General features: G+C 56.4%; 9 protein-coding genes across 9 annotated transcripts; 4 read left to right on the top strand and 5 right to left on the bottom strand.

The window, feature by feature from the left end:
- Positions 1 to 206: 206 nt before the first annotated feature.
- On the bottom strand, positions 207 to 2810 carry N657DRAFT_618244 (uncharacterized protein). The gene is made up of 3 exons (XM_062790539.1): positions 2024 to 2810; positions 676 to 1968; positions 207 to 615 (listed from the first exon to the last, which is right to left on the bottom strand). The coding sequence occupies exons 1-3, from the start codon at positions 2538 to 2540 to the stop codon at positions 587 to 589; spliced, it is 1839 nt and encodes a 612-aa protein (XP_062647258.1). The 5' UTR covers positions 2541 to 2810; the 3' UTR covers positions 207 to 586.
- Positions 2811 to 3645: 835 nt separating this feature from the next.
- Positions 3646 to 4106, top strand: N657DRAFT_645036 (uncharacterized protein). Its single transcript, XM_062792867.1, has one exon. It carries the CDS (start codon positions 3708 to 3710, stop codon positions 3936 to 3938), a length of 231 nt encoding a protein of 76 aa, XP_062647259.1. The 5' UTR covers positions 3646 to 3707; the 3' UTR covers positions 3939 to 4106.
- A 761-nt stretch (positions 4107 to 4867) lies between these two features.
- Positions 4868 to 5265, bottom strand: N657DRAFT_680682 (uncharacterized protein; the record flags this gene model as incomplete). Its single annotated transcript, XM_062796315.1, has 4 exons — positions 4868 to 4903; positions 4973 to 5075; positions 5144 to 5195; positions 5259 to 5265. 4 exons carry the CDS (start codon positions 5263 to 5265, stop codon positions 4868 to 4870), a joined length of 198 nt encoding a protein of 65 aa, XP_062647260.1.
- A 433-nt stretch (positions 5266 to 5698) lies between these two features.
- Positions 5699 to 6892, bottom strand: N657DRAFT_573144 (mitochondrial carrier; the record flags this gene model as incomplete). The annotated part of the gene is made up of 4 exons (XM_062788941.1): positions 5699 to 5819; positions 5879 to 6116; positions 6174 to 6724; positions 6789 to 6892. 4 exons carry the CDS (start codon positions 6890 to 6892, stop codon positions 5699 to 5701), a joined length of 1014 nt encoding a protein of 337 aa, XP_062647261.1.
- A 1021-nt stretch (positions 6893 to 7913) lies between these two features.
- On the top strand, positions 7914 to 10811 carry N657DRAFT_655907 (cysteine proteinase; the record flags this gene model as incomplete). The annotated part of the gene is made up of 5 exons (XM_062794642.1): positions 7914 to 7931; positions 8006 to 8361; positions 8424 to 8646; positions 8706 to 9019; positions 9071 to 10811. 5 exons carry the CDS (start codon positions 7914 to 7916, stop codon positions 10809 to 10811), a joined length of 2652 nt encoding a protein of 883 aa, XP_062647262.1.
- Positions 10812 to 11872: 1061 nt separating this feature from the next.
- On the bottom strand, positions 11873 to 13536 carry N657DRAFT_559677 (uncharacterized protein; the record flags this gene model as incomplete). Its single annotated transcript, XM_062787974.1, has 2 exons — positions 11873 to 11978; positions 12038 to 13536. Coding segments are annotated over 2 exons (1605 nt in total), but the record flags the coding sequence as incomplete, so codon positions are not given.
- A 4071-nt stretch (positions 13537 to 17607) lies between these two features.
- On the top strand, positions 17608 to 19517 carry N657DRAFT_645045 (GroES-like protein). The gene is made up of 7 exons (XM_062792868.1): positions 17608 to 18128; positions 18194 to 18248; positions 18313 to 18459; positions 18549 to 19113; positions 19163 to 19191; positions 19247 to 19339; positions 19390 to 19517. Exons 1-7 carry the CDS (start codon positions 18065 to 18067, stop codon positions 19484 to 19486), a joined length of 1050 nt encoding a protein of 349 aa, XP_062647264.1. The 5' UTR covers positions 17608 to 18064; the 3' UTR covers positions 19487 to 19517.
- On the bottom strand, positions 19386 to 20173 carry N657DRAFT_645046 (uncharacterized protein). Its single transcript, XM_062792869.1, has one exon. The coding sequence runs from the start codon at positions 20101 to 20103 to the stop codon at positions 19624 to 19626; it is 480 nt and encodes a 159-aa protein (XP_062647265.1). The 5' UTR covers positions 20104 to 20173; the 3' UTR covers positions 19386 to 19623.
- A 259-nt stretch (positions 20174 to 20432) lies between these two features.
- On the top strand, positions 20433 to 21075 carry N657DRAFT_573283 (4A/4B type thioredoxin-like protein; the record flags this gene model as incomplete). The annotated part of the gene is made up of 4 exons (XM_062788959.1): positions 20433 to 20496; positions 20591 to 20637; positions 20690 to 20776; positions 20842 to 21075. 4 exons carry the CDS (start codon positions 20433 to 20435, stop codon positions 21073 to 21075), a joined length of 432 nt encoding a protein of 143 aa, XP_062647266.1.
- Between the last annotated feature and the right edge of the window lie 222 nt (positions 21076 to 21297).

The following is a 21297-nucleotide window of genomic DNA, read 5'->3' on the forward strand; positions in this document are numbered from 1 at the left end:
TTTGAACCGATATTCTTTTCTTCTCTCCTTTTCCATGAAGCAACAGACATACAGCGTGCAGCTGAGACCTCCGGCATAGATTTGCCTGTTGGTTCTCGTCGCACTGTCGGATCACACGGAGTCCGAATCACACGGAGTCCGAATCACACTTCAAAACCGTACCTTACCATACTGGACAAAGAGACAAAGAGAATGCAGAGACCAAACCTGGACTGTTAATGGCCGCAAGAAGGAACTCATCTTGAATCATCCATCACTATGGAGCAGCAAAGCTGTTATCACAACTCTTCATCCATCCACCCCAGAAATCATGGCCACCGTGATCTCATCTCATACATACACAACCACCTTGATCTGCCTCCAAGAACACCAGGGGCGCTTCCTCGGACGTCATCAAGCACCAGATCTTGTCTTTCCAAATCTCAAGCAAGGGCTTGCAGACTCGCATCAGGAAGAATATTTAGCAATGATGCTCCGTAGGAATGCGATATCGCTTCGCTCGCTTCATCCATATACCCGTCCAGTGTTCCCCGGTCATTCTCGTTCACCATATTGTCATCCTTGCCCCGAGTTGGGGAGAGGGTCCCTAACCCAACTTGCCCTCGTTTCTGGCCTCTGTGTTTTGTGTCAGCATCTACCTCTCATCCCTCCCAATGTTTGATTGGAAAAGCTTACCCTTGACCTGCTCAAAGACCTTGAGCATCTTACGTCTAGCACCCAGCGCATTGACGCCCCGCTCCTCGAGCTGCTTGTCGTCCAGCTCGATGAGGTCGGTCCACTTCATGTCCTTGAGATTGTCCGTGTATTTGTGCAGGCGCAGGCTCCGTAGCCAGCTCGGTATATCCTGCAGGAGAGTGGGGTCCGTGGGATCCTCAGGCGGCTTGGACGTGCCCCTCCGACCACGCGGAGACCGGCCACGCACCATGTCCGAGTGGTCCGAGTGGTACCCTTCGTGATGGCCGCCCAGACCAACTGGGAACGGACCCAGATTCATTGGAGCCAGTCCATTATTTATAAGCGAAGACGTCCCATCGTAAGCGCTCAAAAAACCGTTATTTTGAGGCGAAGTAAAGGCAAGGGCCGGCCCGTAGTTCTGTACCGCGATACCAGGAGAATTGGGCCGCGACCGATGGGCTGCGAAGCTCAAGTTCTGCTGCTGCTGCTGCTGCAGAGTCATCAGTTGCTCCCGGCTCAGCGGCACTCCGTGCTCGCTGACCATGATGGCTCCAGGAATAGGTGGTGCACCTGGCGACAAGGGGTTCTGGGCCTGGCCGGGCGCGTCATTCGAGCGAGCACGACGGTACTTGCGCACATCGTCCAGCGCGAATCGGTTGTTGACGGTGGAGAGGGCCGCCAGCTTCATCGCCGTAGCATTGGCCACCATGTCGGCATTGTTCCCCGGCTGCGGCTGGTTGAAAGTGGCCACCATCGGTGTGTTGACCATCGAAGCCCAGTTGCCGCTCGCACCATACGGCGACAGAAGTGGCAGGTCGGCAAGCGGCTGCTCCCCAGTCGTCAAAGTGGTCGATTGGATGTTGGTGTTGCCCGTGAGCTGCGGCCGAGGGGACCGCAAGGCGCCGGTCGACGGCGGGGGCTGCACAAACTGTCCCATAGGCGCCTGACCGGAAGAAGACTTCGGGCGAGAAGCGTCATTGGGGCCCCAGGGAGACGCCGGGTTCTGTCCGTTGGAGTCATCCTTGGGAGCCGAAATCGTCGGCGCCAAAGAATTGCGGTTGTCCACCAGACTATTTCTAGCCGAGATGGGGGGATTGCCCGTCTGCTGGGTGAACTTAGCCTTCTCTGTGGCAATAGCTGCCGCAGCGTCGGGAAACATGGCATTGATAGTCGACGAATCCAAGCCAGACTGACGCTTCATGTTCGCGCCGGGGCTTGGGCGAGCGAGCGAGTTCCGAGCCGAGTCGACAGCCAGCTTGCTCATAGCATCGCTCAAGCGGTTCGACATGGGGTCTGTATCGCGACAGTGTTAGAACCAGCATTTTCGGACGATGTGCGGAAGACCAACCCTTGTCGAAATTTGCAGGTGACAGTACGCCAGACATGGGGTGGTTCTTGCCCATTTGCTGCAAAACCTGGATGAAGAAGCGAATCTGGACCTGAGTTGTCTGCTGCAGGAGCGCATACAGCGCAGCGGTCCGCTCTGCCTCGCTGAGGACGCGGAACCACTGCTCAATAGCGCTCAATTCATCCTTGAAGTCCTGGTCAAGTGTAGCAGCCGCCATCTCTTCGAGCGTTGTCTCGTACTGGTCAATATCGGCGATCCACTGCTGGGCGAGCTTGTCCTGAGCATCCATGTCGGCGCTGCCCTGACCTTGGCCCGCTTGCACCTGGCCGTAGAAGTCGGAAGAGGGTCGAATCCGGCCAGCGGCAGCCTGCCCAGTCAGGGTGGCCATGTCGGCAGACGCACGAAGCGTGTGATTGTTGGCGCCAACGACACGCGACGAAGGCGGTCGCAATGACGAGACGCTGGTGGCCTCGGGCGTGCTGTTGCGGTTGCTCATGATGTTGGACATGTTAAGCATAACTGTGACGGGTTGGGAGCCGGACCGTCGAATGATCGAGTGGATCAGGGCAAGAAACCTATTAACGAAGGTGGAAAAAGATCAAAGCGTCTTTTTTTTGAAGATTGGCTGGTACCAGGTGCCAGGCAAAGCTGAAACAAGGCTCGCGGCTATTCAGTGTTAGCTAAAGCTGGGACTGGCAGGAGGTTTCGTCATTGTCGGGGACGATCTTCATGCCATGGAGTGAAATACGCTGTCTGACGCACCGGGGGAGAATATCGCATGCGCGCAGAGATGGGGTAGTACTCGAGGATATTAGATTCGCTGTCGAGAGACTTTCGAAGTCGCTGCAGACTAGGTACGGAAAGGTGCGAAGACTTTCGATAACTCCTGCAGTAACCCGCTGGCCTCAAAGGAGCATCGAAGTTCCGCGAGAAAGAAGATCACGAGAGGGCACGAGGATCTGTTGAAAAGCGAAGGATCGAGTTAGCAAACGAAGCAACTGAGAATGGGACTCGGGACCGCATCAAATTGAAGCTGTAAAAGTGCGGCGCAGATTCGGAAAGGAAGGAAGCTGGAGGTAAGGATGCCAGGTGCCACAAGAGATCGGGACTCGAGGGCGAGATGGAAAGAGAAATCAAAGACACACAAGGAGGTCTCGTTCCTGATCCCATGAATAATGGCAGCCACGCCTTCTCACAGCAGCACGGAAGACCGGACGAGGCAGCGCGAGACCAGGCGATCCGGCGGGGGAGTGCAAGAATTCGACATACCCATTAAGAAAGCTCCAAACTATTCAGAAATCCGTGCCGAAACGAAGAAAGGGCGAAGCGAGATGCTGGCTCCAACCTGAACTACAGTTTTGCAGTCGGTGAGGACGGGAGACAACAAAACTTGTTGAGGGTTCTGTGAGTGGGAGGGACGGAGAGACGACGGGGTTCATCGACCTCAGCAAAAAGCGGGCCGGTCGCAGCTGAGGGCTGGGTGCCTGGGCCGGCGCTCAGGAGTTGCTCCACTGGGCTGTTTCGTCAGTCCCTTCCGAGTCCAGAACAGGCGGCAAAACATTCCGTAGCGTCCACGGTATCAAGTAATCAAGCCAAGATTGGATGTTGGAATGCAGCTTCTCCGATCAAGAAAGGGCACCGTTATACACAACCCTCCTCCTTACCGACTCGACTGCACATTATCATGCTATTCCCCAAACTATATACAGGTCCAAGTGGCAAGATCATCAGCACTGGCCGTCAGAGCCGCCCAACAGGGCAGACGCTAAGAGTCGGGTCACGCCCGTCAGAGCCTGTCGCGAACTACGGCGGGGCTTCACAGAGGCTCAGCTCCCCACTTGTGGATTCAGCAGAGGGCTCAACATCAGACGAATGGCGCCGCAAAGAACGAAACCACCGAGTAATCGATCGCTAGCAAGTCACCTCCTTCAGGTAAATCCCAAGCACGCCGTAGCTAGTGCTCATTGGTCACATGGGCTTACTCAGAGCGTAGCCCAGCGGCTTGGACGGCTCTGGACGGGTAGTGCATTTACCATCTTTCTAACTGCAGCTTAACATGGCATAACTCAGAATGATGTCATCAATCAGGGCATGCACAATGCATTGTCGTCGACAAACAGCGCCGTTTGGGACGCTATACTATAGCTAGGACATTTATTGCACTTGATAGGGGAAATATCCATGGCCACGGCGATTTCTGACATCGCGAAAAGCCGTACTGTATGAGGTAGCAGCCGAACATCCAAGATGGGCAACCGAGCAGACGCTGAACCGATGCTTCGTCGTTGGAATGTCGCCCAGCTTTCATGCACCCGAGTCCTTCGGTCAAAGACCAGGGGTGTTTGGTAATAGCAGGGCAAGGTCCTTCTCGGCACGAAATAATCCTTCAGCAAAATGAGCACGGAGAGAGAAGCTCAGAGCTGTACACACTGATGCCGTTTGTCGCCATGACAGTCCCCCAGAAGCCGTCAAAAGTCAGAACGAAATGTCGACCCGACGGGGAGAAGAGTCGAGCCCATATCTCCAGTCCCTTACTGGCCACACAGTCGGTATCACACACCTTGTCTGTCTCGGTCTGGGCCTAGGATGGAGCTGTACCGCGCTTGAGGAGTGAATATCATACCCAGGCAGATCCGCCTCTTTGCGCAGAGACCAATGCATCGGTTTGGGTCTGGGTTTGATCCGAAATGACGCCCTAAATAACACCTCGAAAAGCCGGCCCAGTGAGCGGTGGTGCAACAATCGGCACCGCCTCGAATCCCTTCTTCGTAAAGGTCATGCTTGAAGATATGTGTCCCTTGACCCCCAGTCGTGCGCGCCGCCAGCAAACGTAGAGAAAACGATTTAAGCAGTCTCCCTCTTGCCTTCCCGGAACTCCTTCTGTAGAGAGTGCGTTAGCGGAAGCTCAGTCTTGTGGTAGTGTGTTGAGAACAGGCGATCGGTTCGTACCAGAGCCTTGGCAGTCCCGTGGAGCGCATGCCTGTGGTTTCTCCGGAACTTGGGGTCGGTACCCTTGAGCGATGGGTACCTCTGGGTCTTAGGCTTCTTGATGCTGTTGCGATTTCCATGTTAGCGCCCTAAATGCGGTCGTCGTCACGAATGGTCGTCGGCTATCCGTACCCGTTCCGGTGCGCCTTGCGCGACTGGTTGTGCTGAGACGAGTTCTTAGACTCTGCAAAACGTCAGTATTGAATGAGAGCAAGCCATCTATTGGGAAATATGGAGGGCGACATACTGGCCATTGTGCAGGTTGTCGGCTCCGAGTGACGACGTTGACTGTCTGAGAAGCTGGGTGCAAGGTTCAATAACAGGAATGTCGCTTGCGCACAAAAGTGGGAGGAAAATTGGCTGCCCTAAATCGGTGACTGTGGCTTGTGCGGCTGAAGTGTGGCTAGCTCAGGCGAGAAGATGCGTATTTACACAAGACGTTCGCGTCTGTTACATTGCCAGCTAAACAGCACATTCGACCACTAAAATTAGAGCCCAGTTCCTACAACTTGCTGCGTGCTCTTATGTTCATAACAGAATCTATATGCGCTATTCATGTACAAACGCCGTCCTCGCTGAGTGGCTGTGTCCAAATGTTGGTCTTGCCGACGCCGTGGTTTATACAGGACAGGACTTTCTTGCCCTTCTGAACAAAATAACGTGATTGAAGGGTCGAGTTGCTGAATGTTACTTGACAGTCACAGGCGCTACGAGTTTGGCGGCAGCCGCCAGGTCACCAGCCCTTCCGAGTCTCCGTGACCGCAGGCCTTGAAGATAGCGAACGAAGAGGACAAACATGAGCTCGACACTGCGGCAATACAGTCAGTCAGTTTCCATCAGCCGATACCTGAACTTTTCAAGACGTACCGCTCCTTGGTCATCATCAGGATGCCCTGGACTAGCAAGCCTTTGAGGATTTGTGGGCCCATTCCCTTGAATAGGCTCAGAGGGCCCTCATTCTCGATGATGAACCGCATAACCTCGACGAAACTCTTGAACGGCTTCCCTTGTCTCGATGGGGGCGGCTTCGATTGCAGCCCGACCTTGGCCACAATCAGGGGCTGGGTGACGATGGTCGCAAGCGCTTTGGACATGGCACCGAGAGCTAGTGGCTAGGTTAATTCTCCTCGCGGTGGGTGATCCTGGTCGAAATCCGGCTTACCGAATGCCTCCCAGGGCGAAAGATTTTTCTTTCCCGGAAGGAGAACCTCCTTCAAGCGCTCATACGCGCCATATGTGATGGACGGATTGATTACCAGCACCAAACTGGCCTTCAATCCTCTCCAGAGCCCAGTGATGCCGTCCTCTCCCTCTATGACTTCACGAGCCGTGTCAATGATGCCCTTCCTGTCCTCTTTACTTTGTGTTTGCTGCCGGGTCGTGATGACGGCGACAGGGATCGTGAAAAGCTGGGCAAGCGCCCCCGCGACAGCGCCCAGCGACAACTCGACGACAGTAGACGGCGGGCCTGCGGCCTTGGCGGACTTGAGGTACAGCGTGCGCACAACCGAGTACCAGTAGAAGTAGGCGAAGTTGGTCGAGGCAACACCAATCAGAGAACCGCTCATACCGGCGTACAAGCCGGCGATACCTTCGGCAGAAGCAATCTTGGACAAGGCGTCCCATGTCCCGTTGTACAGCGGCTCATTGGATTTCGCATCGGTATTCGCGGCGCCGCTGGGCTTCACTTGAACCTGGAGCTTCGTCTTGACGCTAGATTTCCGTGACGGTCAGCACCTGGGAGGGCAGAGGGCCCAAGGACAGACGCTTCACATACAGGTCTAGAGGGTAGACAAGCGCATTGGCGAGGACTGCGCCTGCTGCACCGGCCGTCGCTTTGCCCCAGGGCCCAATTGGGGCGGGCTTCGACTGTGCGGCCATTGTGATATCCTCTGGTCCCCGTGCAAGGACCTCCGGGCGCTCTGGCGAAAATTCCTAACGTCAAGCGACGGGAGCAATATGTGTTGAAGCTGGAGTTTGGGAGTACGGTATCCGTGAACCGAGATGCCGGCTGTAACCCCCACTAATGACGGCAGTTGCGTCGGTGACGTGAGTGCTAGATTAACTGTGCGAGACCGCGACTCCGGGAACGAATGAATCTACCAAATTGCAGGATCAGAGCACAGACAGACAAGCTCAGGCTTAAGAGACAGAGCAACAATGTACGAGAGAGATAGCAACGCCATAACTAGTGCTCACGGCCTTTGCAGCCGAGGACGGGTCTGGCAGATTTGCGGCACGTCGACAGCGCGCTCGTGACAGCCGAAGGATAGCCTCGGCTCCCACAGTGGTCGAGAACTCCGGCACGATACCGATAACGCTCCTTTGCTGATTTTGCGAGCCTTCGTTGCCCCGCACCCAGTTGAGTTGGATCCATCCACACAAGCGGGTGGACATTCCGCTCTCGAGGAGAAAAGCACCAAGATTGGAACCTGAGAAACCTTATTTGACCTGTCACCGGTTTAGTTGGTGATGGCGTTCTGTGCATTTCCGAAGTCTCTCGTATGGGTTCCAATGTCTCGAACCTGAACTCAGGTCCAAGTCCATCAGGCATATCGTACCGCTTACTTAACGTTATCTTGCATCCTCCAGCACTGCCCGGGTTCCCCACCAATCGCAGGCTCAAGTGTCACTCGTTAGTATCATCATCGAGATGAGATCTTGTATTGTACAAAGTACACTGTAAACATCGCCAATAGATCAGGTTCAGCTGAACGGCGCCGGCGTTCATTACATGCTACACACGGATCGTGTTCCGCGTTATCGACCCTGAAACCCTTTGAACGGAAAACGGCGCGCGAATTCATGAGGCACTCGCGGATCCATGTGTGATCGAAAGTCTCAAACACTCAGAAAAAGTACCTGTCCGATGACGACCTGACGTTCTCGGCCCTAACTATCCATGGAGGCTCAAGCCCTGGTGAGGACGCTCGGTAGCAGACATCGATATTTACCGTGTATCTCTTAAGACAACTTTTCTTACTCCTGCACCAGGAACATGAGCGCCGCCTGGCGCAAACACAGGGCGAGGACGCCCTGAGGCACGCTATTGCCGCTGCCGAGCTGTATATGCAGGCAGCCGGCAAGGCAAAGACAGCCGAAGACCGCAAACGCCTCAGGAAGAAGTGCGTCGAGCTCATCGGTCTCGGAGAGAGGCTCAAAGCGACTGCCAAGGGCACCGATGCCGCCTCGCGGCCGCCCGCCCCCAAGTCCACTCGGCCGCTGACAACCGCCGAGAAGACAATCCTGCTGAAAGCCTCACGTCTGCATGGCCACGTGTTTCCCCCGTGGGAGTCAGCCCCTGGTTCAGAGAGCTTCTCGACTGCCGGCGGTCCCGGAGAGCAATACGTGTGGGTGCAAACTGCTTTTTGAACCATCGCCAGCGTCCTCTGCTGACCTGTTCCTTTCCAAGCGACTCATCACCCTTCTCCCTCTCGGAGGAACAGCAATCCATCTTTGCCGGCTGGCGGCGTCCCTCTGAACTTACGGGGGTCAAAGATGGTGGGCCCGGGACTATGGACCAGCTCATGACCGCCCAAGCAGACATGGATCTGGCACAGGACCTGGCCACGGACTGCTCCGTTGTAGCGAGCTTATGTGCAGCGGCTCGCCATCTTGGACCTACAAAGGACTCGGTGAGCATTCTGTTTCGGACCCAGATTCTTGACTGCTGGCTAACACGCGCCCGAAATAGCTGCTGGGGTCACTCATGTACCCCTTTGACCGCACCACCAACAGACCCGAGGTTTCCAAGAATGGAAAATACATATTTCGTATGTACTTCAACGGAAGCTGGCGCCATGTCGTCATTGATGACCGCCTGCCTGCTTCCCACACCGACCGCACTCTATACGTCGTCGACCGGCGCAACCCCAGGCTGATCTGGCCGGCTCTGGTTGAGAAAGCCTATCTGAAGATCCGGGGTGGCTACGACTTCCCTGGCAGCAACTCAGGGACCGACTTGCTTGCTCTGACAGGCTGGATTCCTGAGCAAATCTTCCTCCAGAGGTGAGTAGTTCCGGAAGATAGAGGGGCGAACACATGTCCTAATCCGCTTAGTGACGAAATCGAACTGGATGAGACATGGAACAGGATCAAGAAAGCCTACGACGAAGGCAATGCTATGCTGACCCTGGGAACTGGGAATATCTTACCGGAGGAAGAAAAGGCGTCAGGCTTGGTGAGGGAGCACGACTATGCCGTCATCAGCCTGAAAAAGGAGGACGGCTCTCGTTTACTCCTCATCAAAAATCCCTGGGTGGACAGCCTGGTATGGACCGGCGTCGGGTCTTCGGCCACGCTCAAGGCGCACACAGTTGGTTCGGGTTCCGAGGGTGCATCCAATCAGTTCTGGATGGCGTTTGAAGACGTCCTCCAACACTTCGAGTCGCTCTACGTCAACTGGAATCCCGCGCTATTCCCATACCGCCAAGACCACCACTTCAAATGGGACATGCCTGACAAGACGGAGGAGCTCGTCTTCACGCGTAACCCACAATACAGCGTGCTGTCACCCTCCGGAAACCCTGTCTGGGTCCTCCTCAGCCGCCACTGGCAGGATGGCGAGCTCGACATCTTGCGCCAGCGCAAAGCCGAGAGAGAAGGCGGTCAAGCCTCGCTGGCCACGGTTTCCAAGCAGCTCGGGTTCATGGCACTCGCCATATATGCCAGCTCACCCCCAGGCACCCGCGTGCCCCTCCCCGATACCAGCCGCCGTCTCCACCAAACCCCCTTTGTCGACAGCCCCAACACCCTGCTACGCTACAATTCGACAGCCGGCACCCCCCAAACCCTCGTCATCACGCAAACCGAGCTCCCGTTCCCAACCTACTCTTTCACTCTCTCCTTCTTCTCCTACCAACCCCTCACCATTGCCCCAGCCGCTCATCCTCTTTCCCACAACACCTCCCTCACCGGCGCCTGGACCCGCCGCACAGCAGGCGGCAGCGCCTCCCACCCAAGCTACTTCACCAACCCGCAATATCTCCTCGCCCTCTCAGCTCCCTCGCCCCTATCCCTCGTCCTGAGCACCGACGCCCGAGACCTCCCCCTCCACGTCGCCGTACTGTTCTCCCCATCTCTCACCGCCAGTACCACCACCAGCACCGCCAACATCACCAACCAGCGCATAACCTCCCTCTCCGGCCGCGACATCCTCTGCGCAAGCAGCGAATACCACCGCGGCTGCACCTCCGCCTCGCACCCCCTCCTCGGCGCGGGCTCCTACACCCTAATCCTCTCAACCTTCGAACCGGGCCACCTAGCCCGCTACACTCTGACCCTCTCGACCTCCACCTCGCACTCCATAACTCCGCTCCCCTCCGACGGCGCAGGCCGCCTGCGCACGCCCGTACCCCCAACCAATCCAGCCACGCCCGTCAACTTCCCCGGTGGTACATCCCGCCTGCGCGCGCAGCTGAGCGTGGCGAGACTCACCCGCTTGAACGCCGTCACGCGCACCGCCGCAGACGCCACCACCACAACCAGCCGGGCGCCCTCGGGCGCGGCAGCGATGCGCGTGAGCCTCGAGCTCGGCACGGGAGCGCACCGGACCGTGCTCGCCATGTCGCGGGACGGGGAATTTGCTGACGCGGCGATGGGGTTGCGGACGGGCGAGGTGGATGTCGAGCCTGAGGTTGTGAGGGCCAGGGGCGGGCTTTGGATTGTTTTGGAGAGGATTGGGGGTGGTGGGGTTGGGTATACAAGCGGCGGTGGTGGTGTTGCAGGCGGGGTGCAGGTCGAGGTGCTGAGTGATGGGGAAGTGCAGGCGGGCGGGTGGGAGAATGGGGATGAGGATTGAGTTCACACGAGAGGACGGTGATGTCTTCTAAGGCGATGTTACTCGGTCTGGCAGTCATATGACGTCCTCAAGAAAGCCTCCAAGTTGAGGATAGGGGATAAATACATGAGGTATACATGGTCGAGAACTGATCAAGTGGCTGTTGTCAAGTGAGTGAGGTTAATCGTGATAGAGTCATCTGGACAGCAAGAAGCAGTGTTTTCCATCGCATAACCAACCAAGGCCGAACCTACTATGCAATGGCTGTGTCTCAACCACGTCTCTCAGACAGTACAGAAGACGCTCTCCCCCCACGGTTGGTCTCGCTGGATAGGATCGGTCCCACACAACACACAGAGATACCTCTGTTCAAGGCCTGTCTGTTGCCTTGGTCCTGACCCTCTTAGCTATCACCGTTCGTTGGGGGAACGAGACAATGTTGCTTGTTGCCCTGTCGGTACACCCTTGTTCAAAAACGCCTTCCAAACTTCTCACGGGGAAATATGATGATTCAGTCGAGATTCTCTTTCCATACTTCCTCCTTCCCTTTCCTTTTTCCATTTGTTCACCATATCTGCAAGTCAGGCAGAGGAATTGGCATATGGCGCAATGTCAGAAAAGCCACGCCGCGAAACGCCAACCAGCCCACGGTATCATACCACCCACGCTACAAACAGCAGGATAACACGCAAAAGCCGCCGGGAGAGGCAGCCGTCTCCCCGCCAAAAAAAAAAATAATCCGATTCTTCCTTTCCGATCCCGACCAAGACCCCAGAGTTCCAGCTCTCCATGAAACGCCGTCAGACCGCTTAAAGAAACGGAATGTGGTTCGCAAAGAAGCGGGCGAAAAGAGCAATCCAAGCATCATAACAAGCCTGAGAAGGATACAATGGTAACGACCGGGCCCCACGCTCGCTGTGCGACGTTCTGTACACACACACGCATCCGTTGCGCACAAAGAGAAAAATGAGTATCGTGATCCGTACGAGGGTCACGACAACAGAAGAAGCGGCAAGTATGTGCGAAATAACAAACGAAGGGACATTGAGAGCAAGATAAAAGCGATGGCATCAACCCGTGATGCCTCTTCGCCTGCGTCCGCGGGTCGGCCCGTCGGGTCGTTGTGCGAGGACTTCGCGTAATTGAGGATCGTCCTTGTCTTTATCCTCGTGATGCACTCGGACATGCCTTGCTTCCGTTAGTCCAAGGTCACGAAGCAACGCCAAGAGGTGCTTTGTGTGGTTTACCTTTGAAGATTGTCCGGTCTGGGATACCTGTGGTCTCTGTCAGGGCAGAATGGGCATACATAGCCTGGGGATTCGTGAACAAGGCCGTGCCGAATCATCTCGTTCTTGCGCTTGAAACCTTTGCCGCCCTCGCCACGGGGACATCCTGGGACTGGGCAATAATGTGGTCTCGCCGACGAGTGAACATTTGCGTGTGAGTTGAGCAAATACTGCGTCTGGAATGGCGGCGCGGTACAACCAGGGACTTTGCAGACGTAAACCCCAATTGTCTGGATAGTCATACCATCGATGCCCACCCTGTCTAGACCTGCTACAGGCGGAGAACCGGCTTGGTGCGAGCTCGTGGCTTCCGGCGAGGTGCTGGTATAGTCGTGTGACCGGCGCAGGCCATTTGCTGAGGGGTAGTAATACCTGGGGCTCAGGGCTGGGGCAGCTAGCGGATAAGCAGGAGAAAGCGGATCCCGATATGGATCGACTGGTGGCATGGGCGGCGACACGATCTGAGGGTGCAGCGACGGGAGACGCGGCAGAGCAGCAGGGGGAGAACCAGGAAATGGGTGATGTGGGCCCCTCAACCCGTTTCCTGCGGCATGACTGCTACCGAGTTGCGGGATATCTCCGAGCTGAGATCTGATGGACGGCAGCGTCTGTCCGTTGGTTTCATATTTCGGCGAGTTGAGTTGTATCGGCGGTAGACCATCACTATGGGTGCTCGAATGGATGCTGGCAGTCGGCGACTTCATATCGGTCTTCACGGATAGGGGCGTAGCGCCTTGTTCCCGGGGCGAGTAGATGCTGTTGGGACTGTAAGGAGAAAGCAACGCGGGCGGAGCATCCCGCTCGCCCTTCGGGTGTTCTTCTCGCCTCGTGTGTATCGCCATCGAAGGCGTCGGTGCTGCTTGCGGTTTCCCGCTTACAACGTCATTCTCGGTCACGGGTGGTGTTGGTCCTGCATTGGGCTCTGGCTGCGGCGCGGTAACCGCAGCGAGGGCGCCAGCCGCCAAAGATTTCAGATCGAAGGCACCCATGTCCTCGTCGGGAGGTGAGCCTGATTTCATCCTATGAGCCGTCGTCTGTCCTCCGCTTGTTCCGCCTAGCCGATCACGGTCCCCGTTCCCGCCAACCGGGCGGCCGCTGGGAGATGCGCCAGTGGGCGAGACAGGATCCGGGGCAGCGTCCTCTGTGTCCTCGGTCTCGGATGTCAAGGGCTCAATATCGGCGTAGGCCGCAGTCTCGCGCCTGTGTCCGTCAAGATGGCCGATCAGGACGGCATAGCCTTGGCTTGGCCTCGGTCTTTTCCGACGGCCAGCCTTCTTGTTACCGGGACTGGGGGGGGGGCTGACGGGAGACGAGGAGAGCGTGGGAGCCGGACTTGGCGATGGTCGCAGCGTAAGGCGGAGCGGCTCCAGAGGCGGGCTGTCCCTGGGGAATACGTCATCAGGATCGTACACGTCGCTCACCGGGGCTTGTGTAAGTTTCGGGGCGGCCGCCGTACTCATAGCTTCGAGGGCTACCTGTTCACTTTGACTCGTGGAGCAGTCGTGCAGTCAGCTCGCCATCGGTAGCCGAGTCTCCGGCGGAAGGTCGAGGGAACAAGGCCCCGGAACCCCACTCGGCCTGCTGCCCTTCGTCGTCGTCGGTTTAAACAGCGGCCTCCGACTTCCACGGTTGCTTGTGCTTTCCCCAGGAAGCCCGGTGCAGGCGCTTGTCCTTGGGTTACCAAGGGGTCGGGATGGAAGGTGACTGGGCACAGCAGTGCAGTCAAGCAAAAGAGCGGGAAAGGCGGGGAGCGGGCATGTAAGAGCCAGCCAAGGAAGGGTGAAACGGGCCCAAAGGGAGGGAGGTGCCTGAGTGTGGCGCTGGGAGAAAGAGGAACGGAGCACAATCTCGTGACAGGTTGATTGATCCGGGGACCGTAAATTGCAAATGCGTCGGGATAGTGAGCGGGGCTGGGGTCCCGTTGACAAGAATGCGGCTCAAGATCGTAACGGTTGGGGTTGGTCGGCACCGAAGGGTGGAAGGGGTTAGAACAGGGAGTGCGGGCCACCTATGAAGCAGGGTAGAGAGAGTCGCGTGGAATCCTCAGTGTAAGCTGACTCCGGGCCGGCACGGCAAACATAAACATGGACGTTCCTCGATTGGACGGAAGGTCGAACAACTGTTTTCTACCGTCGAGAAAAGCTGCGGCTCATGGAAGTTTTGCTGCAGCCGGTGGGTTGTCAGGGTCGGAGGCTCGACGACACGCAGCCACCAACAGCCGGCACAAGGCCCTGCCTGCCCTGACCTTGGCCGAGGCCAGCGATGGGCCGGGGAAGACAGCTGCAGTTGCGGGAGGCGGGATCTCAAGACTCACTGGCTGGCCGGGGGACCACACTGCCTTGGTGTCTGGGCGAAACAACCACCAGCTATGGACAGGGGTGCCGGGGCTCTGGTGTCAAGTCCAAGACCGTCCAAGACCGCCGCTGGTTGCCCGCGTGTGACAGAAATGCTGCTTGCCGACGAGGTGCTCACCACTCGCGGTAAATTCTCACGTTTGAAGGAGGTGAGCCGAGATATGAGCCGGAGCTAGGAATGAGGCGTCCAGGTGCGACAGTAAAATTCCGAACAAAGCTGCTTGTTCTGCTGCTGAAGTGGTGGTGGTGCTGCTGCTGCCCAAGGGAGCGGATGAGGCTCTTTGGTCCGCAGCAATCCAGAAGTACAGAGGAAGGTTGGAGTAATGTGATCTGTAAGGTACGGATTTTTAAGGGGAATGAAGGAAAGTTGGATGCCGTCCTCGAGAGGTACCGTGCCAGGTCCAAGCATCAGTATTTTGATAAGAACCTGGAATGGAAGCAAGTCGGTAGCAGATGAGATCGATGTGGGAAACCGAGAAGTGTCGAGCAGCTGGAAGGCACGAACTACGAAAGAGCATGGCTGAGGAAGGGGTGGGGTGCCATTGTTAGTGTCCCGTCATCGGGAAACTCAAATGCGCCGCTCCTCGACTGCATTGGCAACATCTCGGTCGCTGAATTTTGCGGTTCGGCAGCCTGAAGTTCATGGTAACCATTCCACGAACACGTTGGTGCGCTTGTGGTAGGTAGTGTATCTACGTGTACGGTGAGTCTACTAAGGTGAGGCAGGTAGAGTACCGTATCTTGAAAAATTCCACTAACGTCAACACCCGACCCGTGCGCATGAGTGTACCGACTCCCCCAGATTTCCTTCAAGTCCGTCGACAGCCGAGCTGATGCTGGGGCCTTGGGCACTTTCTGGTCGAGATCTCTCCCCTTTCTTTGTAGAGCGTGCCTCAGAGTCATGGCTTGCACTACTATACGACTCCTTGCCACATCGTCCCAGTCAATCCGACTCCGCTGCAGGCTTGCGTGTGCAGCTTCGTCTCATCTCATCCGATCTTTCTCGTGCTTGGCCTAGGTAAAAAGGGGCGTTTGGCCCCTTTATTACCGGAAATCAAGGAGGCGACCAAAATCCCGCTCAATATCTCACCTCGTATCACCATGTCGATATGGAGAAATCTTTTGACGAGTCCGTTCCGTCTGGGGTGCCGACATGGTTGGAGCCCCCGCATGGAACTTTGATTGCGGAGGTGACATGCGACTGGGTCGATCCAGGAACGGGACGCTGGAAGTTGACCGAGAACAACAGCCAGCTTCATGAAGTTGTCGATGCAGTTTGCGCCAAAACCGATATATAGAGATACAAACACAAAAGCAGCCGAACTTGCATCGAGCCCCTTTGTTGGTGCGAGCCTTTCGTCCCGGACCTGAACTGCAGCCAGGTAGCCGAATTGCCCCAGCCGGCAACTGGTGGGATGCATCATGGATGGGCTGTGGGTGGTAGCTAAGCTCCCATTGGGGCCAAGAGTGACTCAGCCTCATGCTGGTACGGGTCAGTCCGCAATCCTTGCATCAACCTTCCCTCTCTGAGCCAAGTGCCAGCGGGGGACATTGACACCCTCGCATTGCAACCTCAGATCGCTTCCGTGCCCAGAGAAGTTTCCTCTCCCACCAGCAAGAACACGAACCGCCCGAGCTTTTGAACCTGTTTCAGTGCCAGGGACTGCCAGGAACACTAGGACGCGGTGGGCATCAACTTCTTCCCATTGCAGAAGTCTCTTTGACCCTCCCGCTTGCAGGGACGGCACGTCGCGTTCTGCCGAGATCAATCTCACTGCCCGCTGCAGTAGTGTGGGCTTCAGCGGCGAACCAGGCCAAGCCGTCTTGTGTATTCTCCTGTTCGGTGAAGAGGGCTCACGCCCTTCGTTGGGTCAGCTTTCCTCAGCTCACCGATTTTTGTCATCTTCGTCCGCTGTAACATGCAGAATGCCCTCGGCGCCGGAATCGATGCAGGTGCTTTTCTGCCGCAGACTGAGGGGGCAATAGCATCGACAGACTTTGGGCGAAAAGTCCGAGAATGAGGCGAATGGGGGATTGGCTCTCGGCTTCCAGGGCATCAAAATGGTTACACCGCACCGCGCGGCGGTGAGATTCGCCCGTGGGCTCTGCTTGCACCACGATTCCTACCCAAACCCCGCGAAATGTGGTGCGTCACTTGTTATCGCTCCCCATCGTGGGACGACCGTCCTGGTTGGGCAACATATCAGCACGTGTACCTTGGGCAGACGCCATGCGATGATCGATTTCAGGTTTAACCGTTTCCCCCAGACAAGAGTTAGTGTGTGCGACCCCGGGTGAGCCTCACAATGCCCCTCTCGAATCCAGTGCAACTAAGATGGGGAAGCACGGGATGGCATAGCTGCGACGGATGACGGGTCACAAATCTCTATACGGAATAGCTTGTTCTCTAATCACCCGGAAAAGAGACGTGAGATGACCATGGCCCCAAATCAGCGAAAATGTCACAACGCCCAATCCGCCTTCACCACGCGCTTCTCGCCAAGTAGCCGCGTCCCCTCCGCCTTAACGATATCGCACAGACGAGTATTACTTGGCGAAAGAACGCTCAAGAAGCCGCCCAAAAAGCATTTTCAAATACCGCTTGGGAAGTCCAGCTCCGAGGTCGTGGCACGAATTACCAGTTCAGTGAGACCACTCTGTAATGCAGCCCGACTGCCGCGGTAGTAACCGGAAAACTCGAGTTCGACGAGCTGTCTCTTGAAGGCCGTTAGGCCATTGACTCTATGGCTTGTGGGGATTGGCAGGTGTGGTTAGGTCTCATCGTCAAGGGCCACATTCTTCAAGACCAAATTGAGGTAGTTGGTCGGTTGGTAGCCCTAATCTTGTCCTGTTCCTCTTCTTGGCAGAGTTTCACCATCCCCTCACCATCCAGGTTTTGAGCAGCTTTACCATGGAATGGTTCATGGGACTGCTCGAGCCGCTCATAAGGTGCCCCGTCAACTGTGTTCACTAAAGCTGAAATCTGGTCGTCTCTCTGTAAACCTTTTGTGTGCCGGTCTCAAGACGGCCGTAGAGCGTCTAAAACAGTCGGGCCTAGAACATTCACTTACTGTAATGGGGCTGAACCGCTGAGAAGGATGCACATGGATGGATATCTTGTGTGGTAAGGCCAAGCATGCCGCTCCACGCAATAGTTAGGAGCTATGCTCAACAAACTGAAAGGTGTTGGGACAATCTGGCCCCCGCCATTCAAATCCTCTTGAAGTCTACAGAGTAGCAGTAAGTTGACTGCCGGAGCTAGCTCCGGGGGTCCACCTCGGCACATTCACGGCCTTCGTCGCTAGTCGGTCTACTCCTGCCTCTGCCTCGGTCTATCCGCGTGTCGGGTGCAGTCCCCGCACTGGGACCGAGATGCGCAGCGGGGTGATGGCATCACTAATAAATGACCCCGATTATCAACACCTTGGAGCAGAAGCGATATAATCAACAGTAGCTTACAAACTGTGAAACCGTCAACAACCATCTGGCTCCATAACTAACCGCCGGGCTGATTACATCTGTTTTCCTGCTTTCATCAAAGATATTTATTCTCCGAGACACCGTTGCTGAACCTGGGCTGTCCCGCTGTCGATATCAAACACATCAGCCAAGCATGTCCGAACTCCCGAAAACCATGAAGGCCGTGGTCTTCCACGGACCCAAGAAGGTCGCAGTTGAGGAACGACCCGTTCCAAAGCGCAAGTTGCCCAGATACAGCCGGATCGTAATATCCTATAACTTGAAGCTAACTTAGGATATGCAGTGCAAGACCCTAAGGACATCATCGTCAAAGTCCAGGCCACGGCCCTATGCGGCTCGTATGTCCGATCTCAGGGGTTTGGCCCTACATTGGACCAGGGTATCTAACAAATTTGTCTGCAGAGAATTGCACGTCTTCCGTGGCCACCAGCCGTCCCCAACCGACTTCATCATGGGCCACGAGTTCGTCGGCACCGTCGTCCAAGCCGGCAGCGAAGTCAAGTCGGTGTCCCCAGGCGACAAAGTCGTAACACCCTTCACCGTCTCCTGGTGAGTCCCCTGTAACGTTTCCTCCTGATTGCTTTGTGGTCCCCCTTCCTCATCGCCTTGAAGCCACTCACTTACTCCCACCACCGCAGCATGGAATGCTTCTACTGCACCCACGGCTCCTCAGCGCGCTGCAGCAAGTGCCTCCTCTTCGGCAGCGCGGCCCTCGACGGCGGGCAGGCCGAGTACGTGCGCATCCCCTACGCCGACGGCACCGTCCTGAAAGCGCCCGCCGAGATCAACGACCGCGCGCTGGTACTTATGGCCGACATCTTCCCTACGGGCTACTTTGGCGCCAAGAACGCGTTTGGCATGCTGCAGCCGCAACAGGAGGCGAGCGAGGCGACGGTCGTGGTGATCGGGTGCGGCCCCGTTGGGCTGTGTGCTATTGTGTCAGCGTTGGAGTACCGGCCGAGGCATCTGTTTGCGGTCGACAGTGTGCCATCGCGACTGGAACTGGCGAGGCAGTTGGGGGCGGAGCCGTTGAATTTTGCCGAGGGGAAGGAGAAAATGACGCAGAGGGTGAAGGACGTGACCGAAGGGAGGGGCGCGGATGCGGTGATTGAGGTGGTGGGGTTGAGCCCGGCGCTGAGGACGGCGTTTGATCTGCTGAGGCCGTTTGGGGTTATCAGCAGTATTGGCGTGCACAACGCAGAGGTGAATTCTCCTGGGCCGGTTGTAAGAAGGTGCTGCTAATAGCTGGTAGATTCCCTGGAGTGGCAACGAGGCGTACGGGTAGGTTTTCCATTCTCTGTCTTCTTGCCCTGTGCATTGGCTGACCCAGTCACAGGAAAAACCTCAGAATTCAGATGGGCCGTTGTCCTGTTCGGTCCATCTTCCCCGAGGCGCTGCCCGTGTTGGCGAAGAACCAAGAAAAGTTCAGGTAGGCAGCCGACCGGACCATCGAGAAAGCCACAGCGCTGACTATATCAGCTTCATGTTCGACAAGATCATGCGGCTCACTGAAGCGGTTGAGGGCTACGATCTGTTTGACCAGATGAAGGTGCAGAAGGTCGTCTTCCAGCCTTGATATGGAAATGAGGGCGCCGCAGGTTTGTGGAAGAGGCAGAATGCTGTGCTCCCTGCTGCTTCCCCGGCATACCGGAGTAGCTTAGTGCTTAGTGAAACAGAGGGCCCTGAAGGCGTTAGGGCTGAGACCAGAGCAGCTCAGTTCTGCCTAGGCTTCACCAGCCCGTCAAAAATCCAGTAGTAGGTAACAGTCGAGTCGTCCTGGACTGTCGCGAGCAGAATCCGCTTCCCACGCTTCGGCCCTCTCCAGAGCCTCCACTGCTCCTCTCTCTCCTCCCCCTCAGACGCTTCCTGCTCTGCACCACCAGGCGGAATAGCCTCGATGCCATCAAAGACAGCAGCGAATTGTGCAGGCGACCACTTCTCAGAGAGATGCACCGGGAGGACCCACTCCACCTCGGGCTCCTGGGGTATACGCTCTCCGCGGTCCTTTTCCGCCTTGATGATGTCGATCTGCTCGTCCGGGTGCACGTAGAGTCGCTTTGGCGGGAGGCCGTAGAGAAGTGGCCTGGACAGGCCGGCCCGAGTGTGCTGTTGTAGTTGTGTCCAGTCGTGCTGGTATTCCAGGTTGTTCAGCACCACTTTGCAGAGCGATGCGAGGTGATCTTGTGAGGCCATTATGGTCTTTCGGTTCTGCCGGTCAAATGCGGTTGTTGATGAGATCCAATTTTCACGATGAAATCAGAACTAGTAGGTACCTTAATCACAGCATTTGTTACGGTAAGGTAACCGTACGCTACTGAGGGCCGGCTCCACACAGTCGTCATTGGGCCAGGCCGTTTGCAAGCGCCAAGCTATCTGGAACCATCTCTCGGACACATCACTCCGAGCCTCAAAGCACCACATTTTGTTGGACGTCAAAACATCTTCAACCCATTTCAGACGCCCATCTCATACCGCACTTTTCACAGACATATCATTTTCAAGGATAAGAGTACACGGTAGACATGGGCTCCGTGCTGCTCCCCCACCTGCCCTCGGGCTGGCATGTCGACCAAGCGATCCTCTCAGGTGAGTGTCACTCGCTCCAAACCATCGTCTCTTGCGCCTCGCTCATCAGCCTCCATCAAGACTCGCCCGCCTAGACACTAATTCTCTGCCGCAGAGGAAGAACGCGTCGTCGTTATCCGCTTCGGCCGCGATCATGATCCCGTAAGTGGAACATTCTCTCACTCTCAACCAAATCAAAGCTGATGATCAGCAGGACTGCATGCGCCAGGATGAGGCTCTTTTCAAGATAGCCGAGCGCGTGAAGAACTTTGCCGTCATTTACCTCTGCGATATTGACCAGGTCCGCCTCCACCATCCACCCTTGTCAAACATGAGATGTGCCGTTGTGAGACTAACACCCCGCAGGTCCCCGACTTCAACGCCATGTACGAGCTCTACGACCCGTGCTCCATCATGTTCTTCTTCCGCAACAAGCACATCATGTGCGACTTCGGTACCGGTAACAACAACAAGCTTAACTGGGTGCTCGAGGACAAGCAGGAGCTCATCGACATCGTCGAGACGGTCTACCGAGGCGCCAAGAAAGGCCGCGGTCTAGTCGTCAGTCCCAAGGACTACAGCACGAGACATAAGTACTGAAGTGGCGGCAGTCCGTGGAGATAATATTGGGGGATTATGGTTTTGAGACCGGGATCCTAGGTGTTCCAAGGATGGGGACAACTTTGGCAGCTCAACCGGCGGATACATACCGCAGCGGTGAGGAGCATCGTGGTGCCCTGTCCATGGGGGTGGAATGCCAGACAAAAGTCATGGCGAGATTCAGTAACAGAGTCGGGACCCGGGTTGCTCATGTCAGTGAGG

This window comes from Parathielavia appendiculata (genome assembly GCF_033297405.1).
Source record: "Parathielavia appendiculata strain CBS 731.68 unplaced genomic scaffold N657scaffold_6, whole genome shotgun sequence".
NCBI lineage: Eukaryota > Fungi > Ascomycota > Sordariomycetes > Sordariales > Chaetomiaceae > Parathielavia > Parathielavia appendiculata.